General features: G+C 51.6%; 1 protein-coding gene across 3 annotated transcripts in view; it reads right to left on the reverse strand.

Moving 5' to 3' along the window:
• LOC140418838 (cytosolic 5'-nucleotidase 1A-like) overlaps positions 1-19306 on the reverse strand; it is a 124889-nt gene extending 105583 nt beyond the window's left edge. For 2 of the 3 annotated variants that reach the window (XM_072502481.1, XM_072502475.1), the window contains exons 1-2: positions 18924-19302; positions 2994-3161 (exon numbers count right to left, since the gene is read on the reverse strand). In XM_072502481.1, coding sequence (XP_072358582.1) covers positions 2994-3161; positions 18924-19196 — 441 coding nt within the window. In that variant the 5' untranslated portion in view covers positions 19197-19302. Of the gene's footprint in view, positions 1-2993; positions 3162-18899 lie in introns of all 3 variants that reach the window. The other variant, XM_072502486.1, reaches the window with a different exon arrangement.
• Positions 19307-26718: the final 7412 nt, after the last annotated feature.

A 26718-nucleotide genomic window follows, 5' to 3' on the forward strand; every position in this document is an offset into this window, starting at 1 on the left:
CAAATATCTGGGGTATCCAGATGATGAGAAACGGACACTACCTAAGAATTAAGGTGTCCAAATTTCTGATGGAGCCTGCCCGTCTTCTTGTTTCTAACCTCCTCTTCTCTCCAAAACATGGTTTTAATATATGTCGGCCCGACACTCGGGTTATGCAATCATAACTACTCTTCTGATTGAACAGTCAGACGCGGTCTACTGACCAATGGCAGTTGAATGCACTACAATACGACTACAAATTCTTCCTGTTCATCCCGGTCACCCAGGTAGTGGAGTAACGGCACTGAGCCCCACCCTACCTGAGGGCCCAAAAATATCCGGTCAATCACGCGCAGGTAGTGGAGTAACGGCACTAATCCCCGCCTTACCCGGGGATCCCACCCATTCTTGTCCCGCAGCAGCCCACACGCACCCCACGTTTCCCATCATGCTCTCTGGAATGGTTTACTATACCCTTTGCTACCCTTTGGGCAGGTCTTGAATCTTCCTTTCCACTCCAAATCTAAACCCTTGTTTCTTCTACTATTCTTTCAGACCCCTTCGGGTCACCCCCAAATGCTATTTACGCTTAAAACACAATGGTTGCTGATCGTTGTTGCTACCTCTGAGCCCCTGGGATGAAACTGTATGAAACTGGCAGCCCTGAAATTCGGCTGGTTAAGCAAAGCCTCAACCTCCCATAGTTGCTAGTAAAGATGGAGAATGGTCGAAGAAAGCAACCGCTCACTCCTCGCATCGACCACGCAAGCTGTGAGACACTTCAATACTTGAATTTAGACCTATCAACTTTTTTTAAAAAAAAATTTTAAATGGGGGAGTCACACATGGTGACAATCATAAAGGGAAATTGGAACTAAGAGAGAGACTAACACACACAGATATTAACCAGCGATACTGCCATGATACTATGCTTGATTCCCTAGGATTACATGGAAACCAGACAACACAGGATGAACCCAGCACCCATGATCTTCGTCTGGGTGGTTGCCGCACTTACTGAACTCCGAGCACAAGATACCCAAGAATTTCCACAGCCTGGCGGTCTGTGGTACCGTCCCCCAGATGCAGGGGAATGTGAGAGTGGCACCCTACGGGTGCGTAAGAACACAAGTGTCATATTTAACGGACAATTTACAGAAAGCCCAACGGGTCCACATCAGAACGTTACATTAGCACAACCGGAACAGAAGATTGGTGGGAACTTACTAACAAAGGATGCCCCGAAATTGGATGTTTAAAGAAAATTGCAGGGAACACAAGGATTGGACAAAAGTGCCCCAGGACACCCACTAAAGGTAATTTGGCGATGCACACAATTAGAGTAGGACCTAAGCCAGCCCCGAGCGACACCACCCTACAGACCACCTCCAGTCAGGGTACCACACAAAAACTGTTAGAGATAGAGATCGAAACCCCCACCTGGTGGGAAGACATTGCAAAATGGAACCCACACTCATACATAGTAGAGACCCTCCTCCTGATTGCAGTAATCTATAGTGTAGTCCTCACATTCAAACTCCGTAAATGGAAGGCAAAAGCCTCCCGGCCCTCGATATACACAGTTCGAGCCCCACTCTTTAGAATCCAATAGAGCTCTACTAAGAATGTACAACTTATAAAAAGAAACTGTGATAACTGCTGCTAAATGGACCCTTTGTGCCTCTGTACTGATGAAATGTGATAAGGATGAATGTGGTGCTGCTGTTTAAGTTTTGTAGATTTTGAGTTGTAGAAAAGTTCTTTATGTAAAAACAGCAGCATATGTAGCATAGAAAGTTTAGTTAGCAACCAACCGTTTAGTATGAATTTAAGTTTAATTAATTTAAATGACTTTAATTTAGATATAAAATAGCCAGTTGTAGTGAATTGATTTAATGAATTTATGTGATAAGGTATTAGGTAAAATTGTACAATGAAGTCTCGGACAGAGTAGAGTAGGACCTGAATTGACTGACCAGTGGCAGGCTTGATAAGGTAGACTACGGGAACAAGACTGTGATCCACCATGCTTCGCGTTCAGGATCAAAAGGACGGAATGTAGCCATGTAAAATGGACACCTGCAAAGGACTATGGGAATTGTGGTCAATTTGGAACACAGACAGGTACACAGCCTCTGTGTATTGTGTAAAGAAACCAGAGCTGGTAAGAAACCCCCAGTTCATTAAAGATTGATCACCATTTTCCCCAAGACAATAGCATTCGCATTGAAGACCATTAATGATAGCAGACTAAGCGGCGCCACCCCGCCCCCCCTTACTTGGAAAGGCCTACGTGCCTGGGACAATGATAGCTAGGACCTGCCCAGCCATTGAGGCATCCGCCCCCAAATAGGCTAAGATCAATAAGGCTGATCGAAACCCTATCGATCCATTGGACCTGGCGTAATTACCGCCCAAAAGGGTGCGAAAGAGACGAAGGATAAAAAGCCCTGTGCACTAGGGATCGGCCTCTTTTGGGACCGGCCTGTGCGTGACCAACTGTAGCAGAACAACCAAGTTCAAGGACCCGCGACCATTCCTGAAGGACGAGCCCAGCTGAGACAAACCCAACAACTTCCAACCGACCATGTGGACCCGGATAAAGGCCTTATCTCGCACAGTGCCGGTCACTCGAGGTTAAGTAAAGATCATCTTAGTTGTTAGGTGTAGTTTAGTATGGAGCCACGTGTATTATTGCATAGAGATACAAGTCCTGTGTTATTACTAAACTGTGTTTTTGAGCTAACATACTGGTTATGTGGTCATTTGTTCCATATAAGAAACAGCTTGTGGTTCACCTAAAGGGTAAAGACAAAAGCAACAGTACAAACCCATATACACTAGAAATACATACTTCACACATGCATGTGTACAGAATGACCACTAGACACATTACTGACACATGTGCACACCCATCTTTAATGAAGGCCCAGTGTTTATGCCATGATGTATATCCTGATCCATTGTTTTGGTGAGGAGTAATGGCTGTTAATGGTTGTGGTTTTGGATCTTACCTTGACAAAGGGGAAGGCAGCACCTGGTGCAAAAGGCTCATTCTCATGTCCAACTTGGTATTTGACATATGCTTCAACCCCATCTTTCTGGAAGATCTTTGTCTCCTCCTCCATATTAAATAGTGCCCGGGATGAGATTGCAATGGTTGTAGCATACTGCGGATTTGGCTATGGGAAAATTAGAAGCAATGGAAAAATAATCACCATCTGACACCATTTGTTAAGTTGTCTCTGAAAATGGGCAGGTTCATTATACCTGCTCCTTTGCTACCCTGCCCATCAGCCCTTTAATCAATTGACAAATATTTCTCCGGTCTCATCACAATAGTGAATATAGGAGCAGGAGGAGGCCATTCGGCCCTTCGAGCCTGCTCCCCCATTCATTATGATTATGTCTAAGTGCTATATCTAACCGCTTCTTAAAAACATAAAGGATTCTCCATTGGCTGACGCCGCAATCGGGAAAGGCAATTTAGGCGGAGAATTGGTTCCGACGGCAGAATCGCGGCAGGAGCTGATTTGCGCCAAATCGCAATTCCCCATCGCCTCGACAGCAGTGTCAATACGTTCCAGAATGCTCGTACAGTAGACACGATTTGCCTATCATTAGTGGGCCCGACTCAGTATTCTCCAGGGCCTCCGCGATTCTCTGCCTCTGATGGCCCGAGTTTCCAACGGCACGGTTTACTTGTGCTTTTAAAAATCATGAAACCGGCATGGTGGCTGATGAGGGAGAGAGAAGAAGTAGGACCCTGAGAGGAGCGACTGCGGGCTGCTGGGCCAGACACTGGCCTTGCTGGCTGGGGTGGGAGATGCCCTGCCAGGGCTGGCAGAGGTGCGAAACCGGGAGAACAGGCCGAGTGGCCAGGGTGACACACCCACGGGACTGGGGCAGTGTCCAGGCACTGATCGCCATTGTCCTTGCTGCACACCCATTGACCATCCACCTTGGCTCCTGGTTCTCCAGGGTGACACTGACGTTTTGGGCGCCCCCACCTCCCACCCACGCGCCCCATTCCCCACCACACCAACCCCCACCCGCTGCCACCCAGGGCAACACCCACAGTAGCCCTTGGCATGGGCAGTGCCAGCCAACAGTACCCCTGGCATAAGGGATGGGCGCCAAGGCCAGAGGCCTCACGGTGACTGGCACGACAGGGCCAGGGGTGCGAGGATTTGGGGGGGGGGCGACATGCGGGCGCAGAGCCCGCAGTTCCAGCCGGAGCCACCATCTAGTCCGGTGGACCTGGTTGGGTACAGGTGTACGCGCCATGCTAACATGTCAGCCTTTCACCCCCTGCAGACAATGGATATTGGAATTCAACCAGCAATGGTGGTCTTCCTGCTGGTCTCTGCAGCCCTGGGGGATATCCTGCGACTGTACGAGTGGGCGCTGTTTGAGGAGGAGAAGGAAGCTGCAGCAGCGGAGCGGGCAGCAGCAGAGCGGGCAGTAGAGGGGCAGGTGGCAGCCGCCCAGGATGTAAAGCCGGTGCCCAACAGGCCGAGGAGGAGGAGATGCCAAGGAGATGCCGCATGAGGCCACCTGTGTACCGGCACCACCTGTCATTCGAGGACCTACCGGACCAGCCATGCCCTCAAAGACTCTGGCTGAGCAGAGTTAGTGAGACTTATCTGCCAGATTGTGGCACACCTGGCACTGCGGGGGCATGCAGGAGGACACCTGCTCCCGGTGGCCGTCAAGCTGATGGTCGCCCTGAACTCTTATGCGATGGGGTCCTTCCAGGTGCCGAGTGGGGACCTGTCCGGGATCTCAAAGACTTTGGTGCGCAGGTGCATCCGAACTGTCACAGAGACTCTATATGCCTTGGCGGATGAATGCATCCATTCAGTATGGACTGAGTCACCAGGATGTCTGGGCAGCAGGGTTCGCCGCTATCGCCGGGGCCATCGCCGGGATGCCACGGGTCTACAGGGTGATCACCGGGAAGCATGTCCCCCAATGAGCACCGGCTGATAATAAGCCGCTCTACACAAACTGAAAGGTGTTCCACTCGATAAGCGTGCAGCTGGTGTGTGATCATCAGCTGTGCATTTTAACATACAAAATACAGCACAGAACAGGCTCTTCGGCCCATGATGTTGTGCTGAACGTTTGTCCTAGATTAAGAACAAATTAATCTACACCCCATTATTCTACCGTAATCCATGTACCTATCAAATAGCCGCTTGAAGGTCCCTAATGTTTCCGACTCAACTACTTCCACAGGCAGTGCATTCCATGTCCCCACTACTCTCTGGGTAAAGAACCTACCTCTGATATCGCTCCTATATCGTCCACCATTCACCTTAAATTTATATCCCCTTACAACGGTTTGTTCTACCGGGGGGGAAAAATCTCTGACTGTCTACTCTATCTATTCCCCTGATCATCTTATAAATCTTTATCAAGTCTCCCCTCATCCTTCTCCGTTCTAATGAGAAAAGGCCTAGCACCCTCAACCTTTCCTCGTAAGACCTACTCTCCATTCCAGGCAACATCCTGGTAAATCTTCTTTGCACCTCTTCCAAAGCTTCAACATCCTTCCTAAAATGAGGCGACCAGAACTGTACACAGTACTCCAAATGTGGCCTTACCAAAGTTTTGTACAGCTGCATCATCACTTCACGGCTCTTAAATTCAATCCCTCTGCTAATGAACGGCAGCACACCATAGGCATTCTTCACAGCTCTATCCACTTGAGTGGCAACTTTCAAAGATCTATCAACATAGACCCCAAAATCTCTCTGCTCCTCCACATTGCCAAGAACCCTGTATTCCGCATTCATATTTGTCCTTCCAAAATGGACAACCTCACACTTTTCAGGGTTAAACTCCATCTGCCACATCTCAGCCCAGCTCTGCATCCTATCTATGTCTCTTTGCAGCCGACAACAGCCCTCCTCATTATCCACAACTCCACCAATCTTCGTATCGTCTGCAAATTTACTGACCCACCCTTCAACTCCCTCATCCAAGTCATTAATGAAAATCACAAACAGCAGAGGACCTAGAACTGATCCCTGTGGTACGCCACTGGTAACTGGGCTCCAGGCTGAATATTTGCCATCCACCACCACTCTCTGACTTCTATCGGTTAGCCAGTTCGTTATCCAACTGGCCAAATTTTCCACTATCCCATGCCTCCTTACTATCTGCATAAGCCTAACATGGGGAACCTTATCAAATGCCTTACTAAAATCCATGTACACTACATCCACTGCTTTACCTTCATCCACGTGCTTGGTCACCTCCTCAAAGAATTCAATAAGACTTGTGAGGCAAGCCCTACCCCTCACAAATCTGTGCTGACTATACTTAATCAAGCAGTGTCTTTCCAGATGCTCAGAAATCCTATCCCTCAGTACCCTTTCCATCACTTTGCCTACCACCGAAGTAAGACTAACTGGCCTGTAATTCCCAGGGTTACCCCTGTTCCCTTTTTAGAACAGGGGCACGACATTCGCCACTCTCCAATCCCCTGGTACCACCCCTGTTGACAGTGAGGACGAAAAGATCATTGCCAACGGCTCTGCAATTTCATCTCTTGCTTCCCGTAAAATCCTTGGATATATCCCGTCAGGTCCAGGGGATTTGTCTGTCCTCAAGTTTTTCAAAATGCCCAACACATCTTCCTCCCTAACAAGTATCTCCTCGAGCTTACCAGTCTATTTCACACTGTCCTCTCCAACAATATGGCCCCTCTCATTCTTAAATACTGAAGAAAAGTACCCGTTCAAGACCTCTCCTACCTCTTCAGACTCAATACACAATCTCCCGCTACTGTCCTTGATCGGACCTACCCTCGCTCTAGTCATTCTCATATTTCTCACATATGTGTAAAAGGCCTTGGGGTTTTCCTAATCCTATCCACCAAAGATTTTTCATGCCCTCTCTTAGCTCTCCTAATCCCTTTCTTCAGTTCCCTCCTGGCTATCTTATATCCCTCCAGCGTCCTGTCTGAACCTTGTTTCCTCAGCCTTACTACTTCCTCTTAACAAGACATTCAACCTCTCTTGTCAACAATGGTTCCCTCACTCAACCATCTCTTCCCTGCCAGTCAGGGACATACATATCAAGGACACGTAGTATCTGTTCTTTGAACAAGTTCCACATTTCAATTGAGTCAAACAAAGAACAAAGAACAAAGAAATGTACAGCACAGGAACAGGCCCTTCGGCCCTCCAAGCCCGTGCCGACCATGCTGCCCGATTAAACTACAATCTTCTACACGTCCGTATCCCTCTATTCCCATCCTATTCATGTATTTGTCAAGATGCCCCTTAAAATGTCACTATCGTCCCTGCTTCCACCACCTCCTCCGGTAGCGAGTTCCAGGCACCCACTACCCTCTGCGTAAAAAACTTGCCTCGTACATCTACTCTAAATCTTGCCCCTCTCACCTTAAACCTATGCCCCCTAGTAATTGACCCCTCTACCCTGGGGAAAGGCCTCTGACTATCCACTCTGTCTATGCCCCTCATAATTTTGTAGACCTCTATCAGGTCGCCCCTCAACCTCTTCGTTCCAGTGAGAACAAACCGAGTTTATTCAACCGCTCCTCATAGCTAATGCCCTCCATACCAGGCAACATTCTGGTAAATCTCTTCTGCACCCTCTCTAAAGCCTCCACATCCTTCTGGTAGTGTGGCGACCAGAATTGAACACTATACTGCAAGTGTGGCCGAACTAAGGTTCTATACAGCTGCAACATGACTTGCCAATTCTTATACTCAATGCCCCGGCCAATGAAGGCAAGCATGCCGTATGCCTTCTTGACTACCTTCTCCACCTGTGTTGCCCCTTTCAATGACCTGTGGACCTGTACTCCTAGATCTCTTTGACTTTCAATACTCTTGAGGGTTCTACCATTCACTGTATATTCCCTACCTGCATTAGACCTTCCAAAATGCATTACCTCACATTTGTCCGGATTAAACTCCATCTGCCATCTCTCCGCCCAAGTCTCCAAACAATCTAAATCCTGCTGTATCCTCTGACAGTCCTCATCGCTATCCGCAATTCCACGAACCTTTGTGTCGTCTGCAAACTTACTAATCAGACCAGTTACATTTTCCTCCAAATCATTTATATATACTACAAAGAGCAAAGGTCCCAGCACTGATCCCTGTGGAACACCACTGGTCACACCCCTCCAATTAGAAAAGCATCCTTCCATTGCTGCTCTCTGCCTTCTATGACCTAGCCAGTTCTGTATCCACCTTGCCAGCTCACCCCTGATCCCGTGTGACTTCACCTTTTGTACTAGTCTACCATGAGGGACCTTGTCAAAGGCCTTACTGAAGTCCATATAGACAACATCCACTGCCCTACCTGCATCAATCATCTTAGTGACCTCCTCGAAAAACTCTATCAAGTTAGTGAGACACGACCTCCCCTTCAAAAAACCATGCTGCCTCTCACTAATACGTCCATTTGCTTCCAAATGGGAGTAGATCCTGTCTTGAAGAATTCTCTCCAGTAATTTCCCTACCACTGAAGTAAGGCTCACCGGCCTGTAGTTCCCTGGATTATCCTTGCTAGTCTTCTTAAACAGAGGAACAACATTGGCTATTCTCCAGTCCTCCGGGACATCCCCTGAAGACAGTGAGGATCCAAAGATTTCTGTCAAGGCCTCAGCAATTTCCTCTCCAGCCTCCTTCAGTATTCTGGGGTAGATCCCATCAGGCCCTGGGGACTTATCTACCTTAATATTTTTTAAGACACCCAACACCTCGTCTTTTTGGATCTCAATGTGACCCAGGCTATCTACACACCCTTCTCCAGACTCAACATCTACCAATTTCTTCTCTTTGGTGAATACTGATGCAAAGTATTCATTTAGTACCTCGCCCATTTCCTCTGGCTCAACACATAGATTCCCTTGCCTATCCTTCAGTGGGCCAACCCTTTCCCTGGCTACCCTCTTGCTTTTTATGTACGTGTAAAAAGCCTTGGGATTTTCCTTAACCCTATTTGCCAATGACGTTTCGTGACCCCTTCTAGCCCTCCTGACTCCTTGCTTAAGTTCCTTCCTACTTTCCTTATATTCCACGCAGGCTTCGTCTGTTCCCAGCTTTTTAGCCCTGACAAATGCCTCCTTTTTCTTTTTGACGAGGCCTACAATATCTCTCGTTATCCAAGGTTCCCGAAAATTGCCGTATTTATCCTTCTTCCTCACAGGAACATGCCAGTCCTGAATTCCTTTCAACTGACACTTGAAAGCCTCCCACATGTCAGATGTTGATTTGCCCTCAAACATCCGCCCCCAATCTATGTTCTTCAGTTCCCGCCTAATATTGTTATAATTAGCCTTCCCCCAATTTAGCACATTCATCCTAGGACCACTCTTATCCTTTTCCACCAGTACTTTAAAACTTACTGAATTGTGGTCACTGTTACCGAAATGCTCCCCTACTGAAACATCTACCACCTGGCTGGGCTCATTCCCCAATACCAGGTCCAGTACCGCCCCTTCCCTAGTTGGACTGTCTACATATTGTTTTAAGAAGCCCTCCTGGATGCTCCTTACAAACTCCGCCCCGTCTAAGCCCCTGGCACTAAGTGAGTCCCTGTCAATATTGGGGAAGTTGAAGTCTCCCATCACCACAACCCTGTTGTTTTTACTCTTTTCCAAAATCTGTCTACCTATCTGCTCCTCTATCTCCCGCTGGCTGTTGGGAGGCCTGTAGTAAACCCCCAACATTGTGACTGCACCCTTCTTATTCCTGATCCCTACCCATATAGCCTCACTGCCCTCTGAGGTGTCTTCCCGCAGTACAGCTATGATATTCTCCCGAACCAGTAGCGCAACTCCGTCTCCCCTTTTACATCCCCCTCTATCCCGCCTGAAACATCGAAATCCTGGAACGTTTAGCTGCCAATCCTGCCCTTCCCTCAACCAGGTCTCTGTAATGGCAACAACATCATAGTTCCAAGTACTAATCCAAGCTCTAAGTTCATCTGCCTTACCCGTAATACTTCTTGCATTAAAACATATGCACTTCAGGCCACCAGACCCGCTGTGTTCAGCAACTTCTCCCTGTCTGCTCTGCCTCAGAGCCCCACTGTCCCTATTCCCTAGTTCTCCCTCAATGCTCTCACCTTCTGACCTATTACTCCCGTGCCCACCTCCCTGCCATACTAGTTTAAACCCTCTCGTGTGACACGAGCAAACCTCGCGGCCAGGATATTTATGCCTCTCCGGTTTAGATGCAACCCCTCCTTCGCATATAGGTCACACCTGCCCTGGAAGAGCTCCCAGTGGTCCAGATAACGGAAACCCTCCCTCCTACACCAGCTGTTTAGCCACGTGTTTAGCTGCTCTATCTTCCTATTTCTAGCCTCACTGGCACGTGGCACAGGGAGTAATCCCGAGATTACAACCCTAGAGGTCCTGTCTTTTAACTTTCTGCCTAGCTCCCTGAACTCCTGCTGCAGGACCTCATGCCCCTTCCTGCCTATGTCGTTAGTACCAATATGTACAACAACCTCTGCCTGTTTGCCCTCCCCCTTCAGGATGCCCTCTACCCGTTCGGAGACATCCTGGACCCTGGCAACAGGGAGGCAACACACCATCCTGGAGTCTCTTTCACGTCCACAGAAGCGCCTATCTGTGCCCCTGACTATAGAGTCCCCTATTACTATTGCTCTTCTGCGCTTTGACCCTCCCTTCTGAACATCAGAGCCAGCCGTGGTGCCACTGCTCTGGCTGCTGCTGTTTTTTACTGATAGGCTATCCCCCCCGACAGTATCCAAAGGGGTATACCTGTTCAAGAGGGGGACAACCACAGGGGATTCCTGCACTGACTGCCTGCCCTTTCTGGTGGTCACCCATTTCTCTGCCTGCACCTTGGGTGTGACCACATTTACATAACTGCGATCTATGACACTTTCCGCCACCTGCATGCTCCTAAGTGCATCCAATTGCTGCTCCAACCGAACCATGCGGTCTGTGAGGAGCTCCAGTTGGGTGCACTTTCTGCAGATGAAGCCATCCGGGACGCTGGAAGCCTCCCGGACCTGCCACATCTCACAGTCAGAGCACTGCACCCCTCTAACTGACATTGCGTCAATTAATTAAAAAAAAATTTTTTTTAATGTTTTAATATATTTTTTTTTAAATTTCAAAGTTACTGTTAACTATCTGTTTCCTAGCACTAGATTTGTAATAGAAATGCGAAAGCTAAATATAGTACTCTCCGATCTCTGGCTTCGATACCCCTCTAAATTATAATTAAGTAATTATGTTTAATTAGTTACCAATGCTTAATTTTTTAAATTTAGTGTAGATTCCCAACCAGCCACTCAGGTCACAGCTTTTCTGTGATGTCACTTCAGTTTCCCCCGACACACACAATTTGAAAAAGGTATAAAAGTAAAAATGAGTAAAAATCACTTACTTACCTTCTTACCTTCTGAGTGTCTTAGATGTTCTCAGGTTCTCTCCCTGACAGAGACTGCTCCTCCACCTCCGAACCTTGACCTGCACAATGCTAATAATATAATATAATAATAATATAATATGGCACTTACCTCACACCAATGGGTCTTGTTATTAGGTTAGAGGAGGAGGGCGGGTGGGAGACACTACACGTGTAGTGTCTCGGGTTTCCTCTCCACCAGAATTTATTGGTTGGGGTGGGGTGGGGGGGTGGGGGGGGGGGGGGGGGGTGGGGGGGGGGGGGGCGGGCCTTCCCAGAAGTCCGCGGGTCGAAAAAAATAAAACAGAAAACAAGTGTTATTTTAAAAGGATAAACTTACCTCCCAGAAATCACTTGTGCACCGCTCCCGCTGAAATCGACTGGCCTGTTCCTGTGAAGTTAAGTGTTTTTAAAGGATAAACTTACCTCCCAGAAATCACTTGCGCACCGCTCCCGCTGAAATTCCCTGACAGCCTATGTTCCCAACTTATGCACTTCAGTTCTTGTCTGACAGCATTGTATTTACGCTTCCCCCAATTGTAAACCTTGCCCTGTTGTACGCACCTATCCCTCTCCATTACTAAAGTGAAAGTCACAGAATTGTGGTCACGATCTCCAAAATGCTCCCCAATGAACAAATCACTTGCCCTGGTTCATTACCAAGTACCAAATCCAGTATTGCCTCCCCTCTGGTCAGACAATTTACATACCGTGTTAGAAAAGCTTCCTGGACACACTGCACAAACACTACCCCATCCAAACTATTTGATCGAAAGAGTTTCCACTCAATATTTGGGAAGTTAAAGTCACCCATGACTACTACCCTGTGACTTCTGCACCTCTCCATAATCTGTTTCCCAATCTGTTCCTCCACATCTCTGCTGGGCCTATAGAAAACTCCTAACAAGGTGACTGCTCCTTTCCTATTTCTGACTTCAACCCATACTACCTCAGTAGGCAGATCCTCCTCAAACTGCCTTTCTGAAGCTGTTATACTATCTCTAATTAACAATACCACCCCCTCCAACCTCTTTTACCACCCTCTCTAATCTTATTGAAACATCTATAACCAGGAACCTCCAACAACCATTTCTGCCCCTCTTCCATCCAAGTTTCCGTGATGGCCACCACATCGTAGTCCCAAGTACCGATCCATGCCTTAAGTTCACCCACCTTATTCCTGATGCTTCTTGCGTTGAAGTATACACACTTCAACCCATCTCCGTGCCTGCAAGTACTCTCCTTTGTCAGTGTTCCCTTCCCCACTGCCTCATTACATGCTTTGGCATCCTGAATATCGGCTACCTTAGTTGCTGGACTACAAATCCGGTTCCCATTCCCCTGCCAAATTAGTTTAAACCCTCCCGAAGAGTACTAGCAAACCTCCCTCCCAGGATATTGGTGCCCCTCTGGTTCAGATGCAACCTGTCCTGCTTGTACAGGTCCCACCTTCCCCAGAATGCGCTCCAATTATCCAAATACCTGAAGCCCTCCCTCCTACACCATTCCTGCAGCCACGTGTTCAGCTGCACTCTCCCTGTTCCTAGCCTCGCTATCACGTGGCACCGGCAACAAACCAGAGATGACAACTGTGTCTGTCCTGACTTTTAAGTTCCAGCCTAACTCCCTGATGCACGATCAATGACCACTAAAGCGAGGTTGGAGTCCAACTGAAGGCTTTAATAAGCTGGATGTTTCCCCCAGCAGCTCAGGTACAGAATGAAGGCTGCTGGGGCGGCACGGGCTCTTAACCCCATCTTGCAGGGCGGAGCTACCATACAGCTTGACCAATAGGAAACATACAATATCTACCAATGGTGTTCCAGCATTACCAGGTACACATACCTCTACACAGACTACCACACTCCCTGAACTCATTTATTACATTTGCACCCCTTTTCCTACCTACGTCATTGGTACCAATGTGCACCACGACTTCTGGCTGCTCCCCCTCCCACTTAAGGATCCTGAAGACACGATCCGAGACGTCATGGACCCTGGCACCCGGGAGGCAACCATCTGAGAGTCTCGCCCGTGCCCACAGAACCGCCTGTCTATACCTCTAACTATTGAGTCCCCTATAACTAGTGTTCTCCTAATCTCCCCTCTTCCCTTCTGAGCCCCAGAGCCGGACCTCGTGCCAGAGACTCGGTCACTGCAGCCTACCCATGCTAGGTAATCCCCCCCAACAGTATCCAAAGTGGTATACTTATTGTTGAGAGGAACATCATTGTTGAGAGGGCATCATACACGTCTGTGCCCTACACCCGGGCAGTGTGGGCAATGCTTTCATTCTGGCACTCTCGATGATTCCTGACATGCTCGAAGCGTCCCTCCAACTGGGGTGTTGGTTCCTGGGTGACGAGTTATCCACTGCTGATGACACCGATCCGGAGGCCACAGACCGGCCCACCCCTCACAGCCATCAGACAGAGCAGGTTGTAACGATGGTAACAGGTGGTTATTGTGAACAAATATATACAGGTTTGTGCCCTAGCCCCATAACTAACCTGTGTCCTGCACCTGTGCCAACTTTAAAAAAAAAAAAATTAGAGTACCCAATTCATTTTTTCCAATTAAGGGGCAATTTAGTGTGGCCAATCCACCTAACCTGCACATCTTTGGGTTGTGGGGGTGAAACCCACGCAAACAAGGAGAGAATGTGCAAACTCCACATGGACAGTGACCCAGAGCCGAGATCGAACCTCGGCGGCAGTGCTAACCACTGCCCCACCGTGCTGCCCGCACCTGGGCCAACTGAACTAGTGTCTACATTTCTGGACTTAGTGGCACTAACGGTGCATCTAGGTGGATCCCCAGATGGTATATCAGGAGTGGAGGTGGCCTGCAGTGAATCCCGCTCTGCAACATGGGTCAACGTTGGCAGGCTTCTTTCATAGAATTTACAATGCAGAAGGAGGCCATTCGGCCCATTGAGTCTGCACCGGCTCTTGGAAAGAGCACCCTACTCAAGGTCCACACCTCCACCCTATCCCCGTAACCCAGTAACCCCACCCAACACTAAGGGCAATTTTGGACACTAAGGGCAATTTATCATGGCAAATCCACCTGACCTGCACATCTTTGGACTGGGAGGAAGCCGCAGCACCCGGAGGAAACCCACGCACACACGAGGAGAATATGCAGACTCCGCACAGACAGTGACCCAAGCCGGGAATCGAACCTGGGACCCTGGAGCGGTGAAGCAATTGTGCTATCCACAATGCTACTGTGCTGCCAGTAAGGGTCTTCTGGGGTGACTGCCTAGATGGGCCCGGCTGCTGCTGCACGGTTGCGTGGTGCCGCCCTCTTCTACCCACTGCCCACCAGATGCACCAGGGACAGGAGGGGCGGGGGGGGGGGGGTGGAGAGAGAGAGTCCTAGGTACTGTGGTGTTCCGGCACCTTCCCTGCAGGCCCCGTCACCCCTCCTACATCGGGGTGTCCTATGATCCTTGGTCTACTCCATAGGACAGGGGTGCAAGGGGAACTATGCTGAGGCTCCCCCGACATCTGGAGGCCCACTCTGATCGCGACCAGGGTCTGCATGCTTGTGGCTATGGAGCACAGGGAATGGCCCATCTCTATCTGGGACTGCGCCACATCACGCTGCGACTGTGCCACCACCTTCTGAGTCTGTGTCTCATCAGGCAATGACTGTGCCATCTCCCTCTGTGTCTTTGCGCAGGTCAAAGAGACACAGCCTGCGTACGACACATCCAGAGTGGGAATTTGGAACTTGGTAATTTGGTGCAGTGAGGTAATCAGGAAAGCAGGGAGAGAACCAGAGAGCATCTGAGACCCTCGGAAGGTAAGTAAGTGATTTTTACTCATTTTTACTTATATGACCATTTCAAATTGTGTGTGTGTGTGTGGGGGGGGGGGGGGGACTGAAGTGACATCACAGAAAAGCTGTGACCGGATTGGCTGGTTGGGAATCCACACTAAATTAAAAAAATTAAGCATTGCAAAACTAATTATACATAATTACTTAATTATAATTTAGAGGGGTATCTAAGCCAGAGATTGGAGAGTACTGTATTTAGCTTTCACATTTATAGTAGAAATCTAGTGCTAGGAAACATATAGTTAACAGTAACTTTTTAAAAAAACTTTGAAATTAAATTTACTAATTAATTGACGCAATGTCAATTAGAGGGGTGCAGTGCTCTGACTGTGAGATGTGGCATGTCCGGATGGCTTCATCTGCAGAAAGTGCACCCAACTGGAGCTCCTCACAGACCGCATAGTTCGGTTGGCGTAGCAGTTGGATGCACTTAGGAGCATGCAGGTGGCGGAAAGTGTCATAGATAGCAGTTATATAAATGTGGTCACACCCAAGGTGTAGGCAGAGAAATGTGTGTAAATAAACCATCTTTGAACTTGTAGGGGAGGTTTTAAACTAATGTGGCAGGGGGATGGGAACCAGATTAGGAAATTAGAGGTCAGTAAAGAGGCAGCAACTAAAGCCAGTAAGGTACTAGATAATAAACTCAATGTGACTAAGGGGAAGGGTAGACAGGGAAGAGATGATGAACGCAAAGGGACAGGTGGTCTGAAGTGCATTTGTTTTAATGCGAGAAGGGTAGCAGGTAAGGCAGATGAATTTAGGGCTTGGATTAGTACCTGGGAATATGATGTTATTGGTATTACGGAGACTTGGTTGAGGGAAGGGCAAGACTGGCAACTAAATATCCCAGGGTATAGATGCTTCAGGAGGGATAGAGAGGGAGGTAAAAGGGGTGGAGGAGTTGCATTACTGGTCATTAGAAGAGTAATCTGCAATTTGATTGAAATATGTTAGATCCTGAGAGGTATTGACAAGGTGGATGTGGAGAGGATGTTTCCTCTTATGGGAGAATGTAAAATTAGGGGCCACTGTTTAAAAATGAGGAATCGCCCATTTCAAACAAAGATATGGAGAAATTACTTCTCTCAAGAGAGTATTGAGTCTTCAGAACTCACTTTCACAAATGACAGTGGAAGCTGAATCTTTGAATCTTTTTAAGGCAGAAGTAGATCGGCTCTTGATAAACAAGGGGATGAAAGGCCATTAGAGGTAAGCAGGAATGTGGGGTTGAGGTTACAATCGGATCAATCATGATCTTATTGAATACAGGAGCTAAAGGGGTTGAGTGGCCTACTCTTCTTAATTTGTATGTTCATGCATGCTTACCTTAAGTGACTGGTGTATGAGGACACCCAGGTCTTGTTGCATATTCCCCTCTCCTAATTTATGGCTATTCAGATAATAGCCTGCCTTCTCGGTTTTGCTACCAAAGTGGATAACCTTGGGGGCGGGATTCTCCCCTACCCGGCGGGGCGGGCCATAGCAGCGCCGAGGAGTGGTGTGAACCACTCCGGCGTCAGGCCGTCTGGAGGGTGGGGAATTGGTGGGCCCCGATCGCGGGCCAGGCCACCGTGGGAGACCCCTGGGGCCAGACATCCCCGCGCCCCCCCCCCGAGGATTCCGCAGTCCGCCCACAGAGCCAAGTCCCGCCGGTATGGACCTGGCCTATTTTACGCCGGCGGGACTGGCCGAAAACGGGAGGCCACTCGGCCAATCGGGGGCCGAAGAATTCCTGCCCCCGCCGAAAAACCGGCGCCGGAGAATCCGGCAGCCGCGTCGGGGTGGCGGGGCGGGATTCACGCCGCCCCCCCCCCCCCCCCCCGGCGATTCTCTGCCCCTCGTATTTATCCAAATTATAGGCTGCGATTCTCCGCTCCGGCGACAGAGTGCGGGCGCCGGCGGGAAAACGGACGTGTTTCACCTGGCTGCCGCCGCCCGTTCCGAGACTGCATTCTCCAGCCTACAAGGGGGCTAGCAGGGGCGTGACGGGAAGCGCGGGGGAGTGGCCTCTGAGTGGCGTCGGAGACCCGTCGCCACGTAAATGATGCGGCGCTGCGGAGCACAACAGCTGATGCGAGCGCACAGGCCGCTGACGGGGGACCTTGGCGCCATGCCGAGCAGCGCCCAGGTTCACACACCACGACCTGGAGACGCTGCTGGACACCTTCGAGGAGAGGTCTGTACCCCGGACCCAGCTGGAGGGTGCCAGCCTACGTGGCCCGCCGTCTGTGGAGGGAGATGGGCGTGGCCGTGAGTGCCACCATGGTGACACCCAGACTGGCAAAAAGCTCCACGACCTACTGAGGGCAGCCAGGGTGAGTACCCAGCAGTGTGCCCATGGCACCAACCCCCCTACCCCCCACATGTATGGCACCCACCCCCTCCCCAGGGAGATGATACAACCACAGCCGCGAGGCACATGGCTGCAGCCACCCATACAAACCGCGTTGGCCCTGTGCCCTGTACACCCATGCCAGCATAGACCCAACTGCATGCAGTGGACCGCTTAACAATGCTGATATTCCTCCTCCCCCCCCCCCCCCCAGGGAAAGAGCTCCCATAACCAACGGGAGCGAGCCCGAACCAGAGGGGGTGAACTTGACCTGCGTCAGCTCACCGTGCACGAGCAGAGGGCACTGGATATAGCTGGTGTACCCGAGGACTGGGAGATTGCCAACGCCACCAAGTGTGATCCCTCCCCCCTCAGCCCTCTCCCCTCAGCCCTCAACTCAGCCCTTTCCCTTCAGCCCTCTCCCCTCACCGCGAACCACACCCCACTGCACCTGCCGAACCATGATGGTGTATTGCTTGTTGCAGGGCCACGCGGTGAACGGCCTGGAGCACCCGGCGGACACCGCCCGCATCCAGCACCTGGACGGCCAGCCCACTGGGACTCTAGCAGTGATGGGGAGGGCAGCTCTAATAACAGCCCCCCCGCCCAGTCCAGTGACGACACAACGACACAGGACACCAGCAGACAGGGGAGAGATGGACATGAAAAGACACAAGACACCAACACGGAGGGGACGGACAGACAGGACACGGCACCCCAGGGGACCCCCGACCACAGGTCCGATGAAGACATTGAGGTTGCGTCACAGCTATCTCCTCCACCCCCGCCATCGCAGAGACACTCACCTCGGTTGGCCATGTTAGTGGTGAGGCTTCTGGGACACTAACTGGTGCGCACCACACAGCCGCTCCAGTACAGCAGGTGGAGGTAGGAGCAGCCGGATGGTGGGAGGGCAGGGCTGCGATTCTCCCACCCGGCAGGGGGGTCAGAGAATACCGCCCATACTCTCCATATCTCTCTATTTCTTTCTTTATCTCTCCGTCGCTTTCTATCTATGTCTCTCCATATCCCTCTCGCCATCTCTCTATATGTGTCTCTATCTCTATATGTGGCTCTTTCCTCTCTCGATCTCTATCTGTGTCTCTGTCTCTATTTATTTCTGTCCGTGTCTACCTCTCTCTCGATCAATCTGTGTTTGTGTCTCTATCTCTCTGTTTATCTCTCTCTCCCTCCCTCTTCTGTCTCTATTTCTCTATCTCTGCGCTAACTCTGTCTCCATATCCCGGTAAAAAGCTACTGTTTCTGCACCGGCTTCTTTCCCGATGCTCCCGGTCCGGCCTCACCCTCTATTCCGCTGACACATTTACCGTTCTCGGCTTCTTCCTGGGGGAAAGGTGGCTGGGGGCAGCTGCAGCCGCTGCCGGGATCCCGGTCTGCACGATCCCCTCCATAGAGGTCAACAGCGCTGACAGAGGAGGTGCAGAGAGAGATACACTGAGGTGCAGGCAGTGAGGGAGGAGGGATTGAAAGAGGGATAGACAGAGAGGGGGGAGGGGACACACAGAGTGAGAGACAGAGTGAGACGCGCACACAGAGAGATACAAACACAGACACACAGAGTGAGAGGCACACACACACATACACAGGGAAAGAGGGAGAGACACACACACGGAGAGAGGAAGAGACACACAGGGAGAGAGAGAGACACACAGGGAGAGAGAGAGACACACACACACAGGGAGTGAGGGAGAGATACACACACAGGGAGTGAGGGAGAGACACACACACAGGGAGAGAGGGAGAGACACACACACAGGGAGAGAGGGAGAGACACACAGGGAGAGAGGGAGACACACACACAGGGAGAGAGGGGGAGACACACACAAGGAGAGAGGGAGAGACACACACACAGGGAGTGACGCACACACAGGGAGAGAGACACACACAGGGAGAGACACACACAGGGAGAGAGGAAGAGACACACAGGGAGAGAGGGAGAGACACACACACAGGGTGAGGCACACACACAGGGAGAGAGGAGAGACACACACACAGGGAGAGAGGGAGAGACACACATACACAGGGAGAGAGGGAGACACACACAGGGAGAGAGGGAGACACACACAGGGAGAGAGGGAGACACACACACAGGGAGAGAGGGAGAGACACACACAAGGAGAGAGGGAGAGACACACACACAGGGAGTGACACACACACAGGGAGAGACACACACACAGGGAGAGACACACACAGGGAGAGAGGGAGACACATACACACAGGGAGAGAGGGAGAGACACACACACAGGGAGTGAGAGAGAGACACACACAAGGAAAGAGGAAAAGACACACAAGGAGTGACACACAAGGAGAGAGGGAGAGACACACACACAGGGAGAGAGGGAGACACACACGGAGAGAGGGAGAGACACACACACGGAGAGAGGGAGAGACACACACAGGGAGAGAGGGAGAGACACACAGGGAGAGAGGGAGAGACACACACAAGGAGAGAGGGAGTGACACACACACAGGGAGAGAAACACACAGGGAGAGAGGGAGAGACACACGGAGAGAGGGAGAGAGACACACAGGGAGAGAGAGAGACACACACACAGGGAGAGAGGGAGAGACACACACACACAGGGAGAGAGGGAGAGACACACAGGGAGAGAGGGAGAGACACACACAAAGGGAGAGTCACACACAGAGGGAGAGAGAGAGACACACACACAGGGAGGGAGGGAGAGACACACACACACAGGGAGAGAGGGAGACACACACAGGGAGAGAGGGAGAGACACATACACAGGGAGAGAGGGAGAGTCACACACAAGGAGAGAGGGAGAGACACACACACACGGAGAGACACACACAGGGAGTGAAACACACACAGGGAGAGACACACACACGGTGAGACACACATACAGGGAGAGAGGGAGAGTCACGCACACGGAGAGAGGGAGAGACACACACACACACAGGGAGTGAGGGAGAGACACACACAAGGAAAGAGGAAGAGACACACAGGGAGTGACACACAAGGAGAGAGGGAGAGACACACACACTGGGAGAGAGGGAGAGACACACACACAGGGAGCGAGGGAGAGACACACACACAGGGAGAGAGGGAGACACACACAGGGAGAGACACACACACAGGAAGAGAGGAAGAGACACAGGGAGAGAGAGACACACATAGGGAGAGAGAGAGACACACAGGGAGAGAGGGAGAGACACACACAAGGAGAGAGGGAGAGACACACAGGGAGAGAGGGAGAGACACACACACAAGGAGAGAGTGAGACACACACAGGGAGAGAGGGAGAGACACACACACACAGTGATACACACACAGGGAGAGACACACACACAGGGAGAGAGAGACACACAGGGAGAGAGAGAGACACACACAGGGAGAGAGGGAGAGACCCACACACAGGGAGTGAGGGAGATACACACACAAGGAGAGAGGGAGAGACATGCACACAGGGAGAGAGGGAGAGACACACACAAAGAGAGAGGAAGAGACACACACAGGGAGTGAGGGAGAGACACACACACAGGGAGTGAGGGAGAGACACAAGGAAAGAGGAAGAGACACACAGGGAGTGACACACAAGGAGAGAGGGAGAGACACACACACTGGGAGAGAGGGAGAGACACACATACGGAGAGTCAGACACACAGGGAGAGAGAGAGACACACACACACAGGGAGAGAGGGAGAGACACACACACACAGGGAGAGAGGGAGAGACACACAGGGAGAGACACACACACAGGGAGAGTCACACAGAGAGAGAGAGAGAGATACACACACACAGGGAGAGAGGGAGAGACACACACACACGGAGAGAGGGAGACACACACAGGGAGATACACATACACAGGGAGAGAGGGAGAGACACACACAGGGAGAGAGGGAGAGACACACACACAGGGAGTGACACACACACAGGGAGAGACACACACACAGGGAGTGACACACACACAGGGAGACAGGGAGAGACACACATACACGGAGAGACACACACAGGGAGAGAGGGAGAGACACGCACACAGGGAGAGAGGGAGAGACACGCACACAGGGAGTGAGTGAGAGACACACACAAGGAAAGAGGAAGAGACACACAGGGAGTGACACACAAGGAGAGAGGGAGAGACACACACAGGGAGAGAGGGAGAGACACACACACAGGGAGTGACACACACAGGGAGAGACACACACACAGGGAGTGACACACACACAGGGAGAGACACACACAGGGAGACAGGGAGAGACACACATACACGGAGAGACACACACACAGGGAGAGAGGGAGAGACACGCACACAGGGAGAGAGGGAGAGACACGCACACAGGGAGTGAGGGAGAGACACACACAAGGAAAGAGGAAGAGACACACAGGGAGTGACACACAAGGAGAGAGGGAGAGACACACACACTGGGAGAGAGGGAGAGACAGACACACACGGAGAGAGGGAGAGACACACACACAGGGAGAGAGGGTGAGACACACACACAGGGAGAGAGGGAGACACACACAGGGAGAGACACACACACAGGGAGAGAGGAAGAGACAGACAGGGAGAGAGAGACACAGGGAGAGAGGGAGAGACACACACAAGGAGAGAGGGAGAGACACACCGGGAGAGAGGGAGAGACACACACGCAAGGAGAGAGGGAGACACACACAGGGAGAGAGGGAGAGACACACACACAGGGACAGAGGGAGAGACAGACACACACAAGGAGAGAGTGAGAGAGACACACACACAGGGAGAGACACACACAGGGAGTGAGAGAGACACACACACAGGGAGAGAGGGAGAGACACACACACAGGGAGAGAGGGAGAGACACACACAAGGAGAGAGGGAGAGACACGCACACAGGGAGAGAGGGAGAGACACACACAAAGAGAGAGGAAGAGACACACACACAGGGAGTGAGGGAGAGACACATACACAGGGAGTGAGGGAGAGACACAAGGAAAGAGGAAGAGACACACAGGGAGTGACACACAAGGAGAGGGGGAGAGACACACACACTGGGAGAGAGGGAGAGACACACACACAGGGAGAGAAGGAGAGACACACACAGGGAGAGAGGGAGAGACACACACACAGGGAGTGACACACACACAGTGAGAGACACACACACATCGAGAGAGGGAGAGACACACAGGGAGAGAGGGAGAGACACACACACAGGGAGAGACACACACACAGGGAGAGACACACACACAGGGGGAGAGGGAGAGACACGCACAAGGAGAGAGGAAGAGACACACACACAGGGAGTGAGGGAGAGACATAGAGGGAGAGACACACACAGGGAGAGTCACACACACAGGGAGAGAGAGAGACACACACACAGGGAGAGAGGGAGAGACACACACACAGGGAGAGAGGGAGAGACACACACACAGGGAGAGAGGGAGAGACACACACACCGGGAGAGTCACACACATAGGGAGAGAGAGAGACACACACACAGGGAGAGAGGGAGAGACACACACACACAGGGAGAGAGGGAGACACACACAGGGAGAGAGGGAGAGACACATACACAGGGAGAGAAGGAGAGACACACACAGGGAGAGAGGGAGAGACACGGACACAGGGAGAGAGGGAGAGACACACACACAGGGAGTGAGGAAGAGACACACACAAGGAAAGAGGAAGAGACACACACACTGGGAGAGAGTGAGAGACACACACACAGGGAGAGAGGGAGAGACACACACACAGGGTGAGGCACACACACAGGGAGAGAGGAGAGACACACACACAGGGAGAGAGGGAGAGACACACATACACAGGGAGAGAGGGAGACACACACAGGGAGAGAGGGAGACACACACAGGGAGAGAGGGAGACACACACACAGGGAGAGAGGGAGAGACACACACAAGGAGAGAGGGAGAGACACACACACAGGGAGTGACACACACACAGGGAGAGACACACACACAGGGAGAGACACACACAGGGAGAGAGGGAGACACATACACACAGGGAGAGAGGGAGAGACACACACACAGGGAGTGAGAGAGAGACACACACAAGGAAAGAGGAAAAGACACACAAGGAGTGACACACAAGGAGAGAGGGAGAGACACACACACAGGGAGAGAGGGAGACACACACGGAGAGAGGGAGAGACACACACACAGGGAGAGAGGGAGAGACACACACAGGGAGAGAGGGAGAGACACACAGGGAGAGAGGGAGAGACACACACAAGGAGAGAGGGAGTGACACACACACAGGGAGAGAAACACACAGTGAGAGAGGGAGAGACATACACAGGGAGAGAGGAGAGACACACACGGAGAGAGGGAGAGAGACACACAGGGAGAGAGGGAGAGGCACACACACAGGGAGAGTCAGACACACAGGGAGAGAGAGAGACACACACACAGGGAGAGAGGGAGAGACACACACACACAGGGAGAGAGGGAGAGACACACACAAGGAGAGAGGGAGTGACACACACACAGGGAGAGAAACACACAGTGAGAGAGGGAGAGACATACACAGGGAGAGAGGAGAGACACACACGGAGAGAGGGAGAGAGACACACAGGGAGAGAGGGAGAGGCACACACACAGGGAGAGTCAGACACACAGGGAGAGAGAGAGACACACACACAGGGAGAGAGGGAGAGACACACACACACAGGGAGAGAGGGAGAGACACACAGGGAGAGAGGGAGAGACACACACAAAGGGAGAGTCACACACACAGGGAGAGAGAGAGACACACACACAGGGAGGGAGGGAGAGACACACACACACAGGGAGAGAGGGAGACACACACAGGGAGAGAGGGAGAGACACATACACAGGGAGAGAGGGAGAGTCACACACAAGGAGAGAGGGAGAGACACACACACAGGGAGTGACACACACAGGGAGAGACACACACAGGGAGTGAAACACACACAGGGAGAGACACACACAGGGAGAGAGGGAGAGACACACACACGGAGAGACACACATACAGGGAGAGAGGGAGAGTCACGCACACGGAGAGAGGGAGAGACACACACACAGGGAGTGAGGGAGAGACACACACAAGGAAAGAGGAAGAGACACACAGGGAGTGACACACAAGGAGAGAGGGAGAGACACACACACTGGGAGAGAGGGAGAGACACACACACAGGGAGCGAGGGAGAGACACACACACAGGGAGAGAGGGAGAAACACACAGGGAGAGACACACACACAGGAAGAGAGGAAGAGACACAGGGAGAGAGAGACACACATAGGGAGAGAGAGAGACACACAGGGAGAGAGGGAGAGACACACACAAGGAGAGAGGGAGAGACACACAGGGAGAGAGGGAGAGACACACACACAAGGAGAGAGTGAGACACACACAGGGAGAGAGGGAGAGACACACACACACAGTGATACACACACATGGAGAGACACACACACAGGGAGAGAGAGACACACAGGGAGAGAGAGAGACACACACAGGGAGAGAGGGAGAGACCCACACACAGGGAGTGAGGGAGATACACACACAAGGAGAGAGGGAGAGACATGGACACAGGGAGAGAGGGAGAGACACACACAAAGAGAGAGGAAGAGACACACACAGGGAGTGAGGGAGAGACACACACACAGGGAGTGAGGGAGAGACACAAGGAAAGAGGAAGAGACACACAGGGAGTGACCCCCAAGGAGAGAGGGAGAGACACACACACTGGGAGAGAGGGAGAGACACACACACGGAGAGTCAGACACACAGGGAGAGAGAGAGACACACACACACAGGGAGAGAGGGAGAGACACACACACACAGGGAGAGAGGGAGAGACACACAGGGAGAGAGGGAGAGACACACACACAGGGAGAGTCACACAGAGAGAGAGAGAGAGATACACACACACAGGGAGAGAGGGAGAGACACACACACACGGAGAGAGGGAGACACACACAGGGAGATACACATACACAGGGAGAGAGGGAGAGACACACACAGGGAGAGAGGGAGAGACACACACACAGGGAGTGACACACACAGGGAGAGACACACACACAGGGAGAGACACACACACAGGGAGTGACACACACACAGGGAGAGACACACACACAGGGAGACGGGGAGAGACACACATACACGGAGAGACACACACAGGGAGAGAGGGAGAGACACGCACACAGGGAGAGAGGGAGAGACACGCACACAGGGAGTGAGTGAGAGACACACACAAGGAAAGAGGAAGAGACACACAGGGAGTGACACACAAGGAGAGAGGGAGAGACACACACAGGGAGAGAGGGAGAGACACACACACAGGGAGTGACACACACAGGGAGAGACACACACACAGGGAGTGACACACACACAGGGAGAGACACACACACAGGGAGACAGGGAGAGACACACATACACGGAGAGACACACACACAGGGAGAGAGGGAGAGACACGCACACAGGGAGAGAGGGAGAGACACGCACACAGGGAGTGAGGGAGAGACACACACAAGGAAAGAGGAAGAGACACACAGGGAGTGACACACAAGGAGAGAGGGAGAGACACACACACTGGGAGAGAGGGAGAGACACACACACACGGAGAGAGGGAGAGACACACACACAGGGAGAGAGGGTGAGACACACACACAGGGAGAGAGGGAGACACACACAGGGAGAGACACACACACAGGGAGAGAGGAAGAGACAGACAGGGAGAGAGAGACACAGGGAGAGAGGGAGAGACACACACAAGGAGAGAGGGAGAGACACACCGGGAGAGAGGGAGAGACACACACGCAAGGAGAGAGGGAGACACACACAGGGAGAGAGGGAGAGACACACACACAGGGACAGAGGGAGAGACAGACACACACAAGGAGAGAGTGAGAGAGACACACACACACAGAGTGATACACACACAGGGAGAGACACACACAGGGAGTGAGAGAGACACACACACAGGGAGAGAGGGAGAGACACACACACAGGGAGAGAGGGAGAGACACACACAAGGAGAGAGGGAGAGACACGCACACAGGGAGAGAGGGAGAGACACACACAAAGAGAGAGGAAGAGACACACACACAGGGAGTGAGGGAGAGACACACACACAGGGAGTGAGGGAGAGACACAAGGAAAGAGGAAGAGACACACAGGGAGTGAC

The sequence above is a fragment of the Scyliorhinus torazame genome, chromosome 1 (assembly GCF_047496885.1).
Source record: "Scyliorhinus torazame isolate Kashiwa2021f chromosome 1, sScyTor2.1, whole genome shotgun sequence".
Taxonomy (NCBI): Eukaryota; Metazoa; Chordata; class Chondrichthyes; order Carcharhiniformes; family Scyliorhinidae; genus Scyliorhinus; species Scyliorhinus torazame.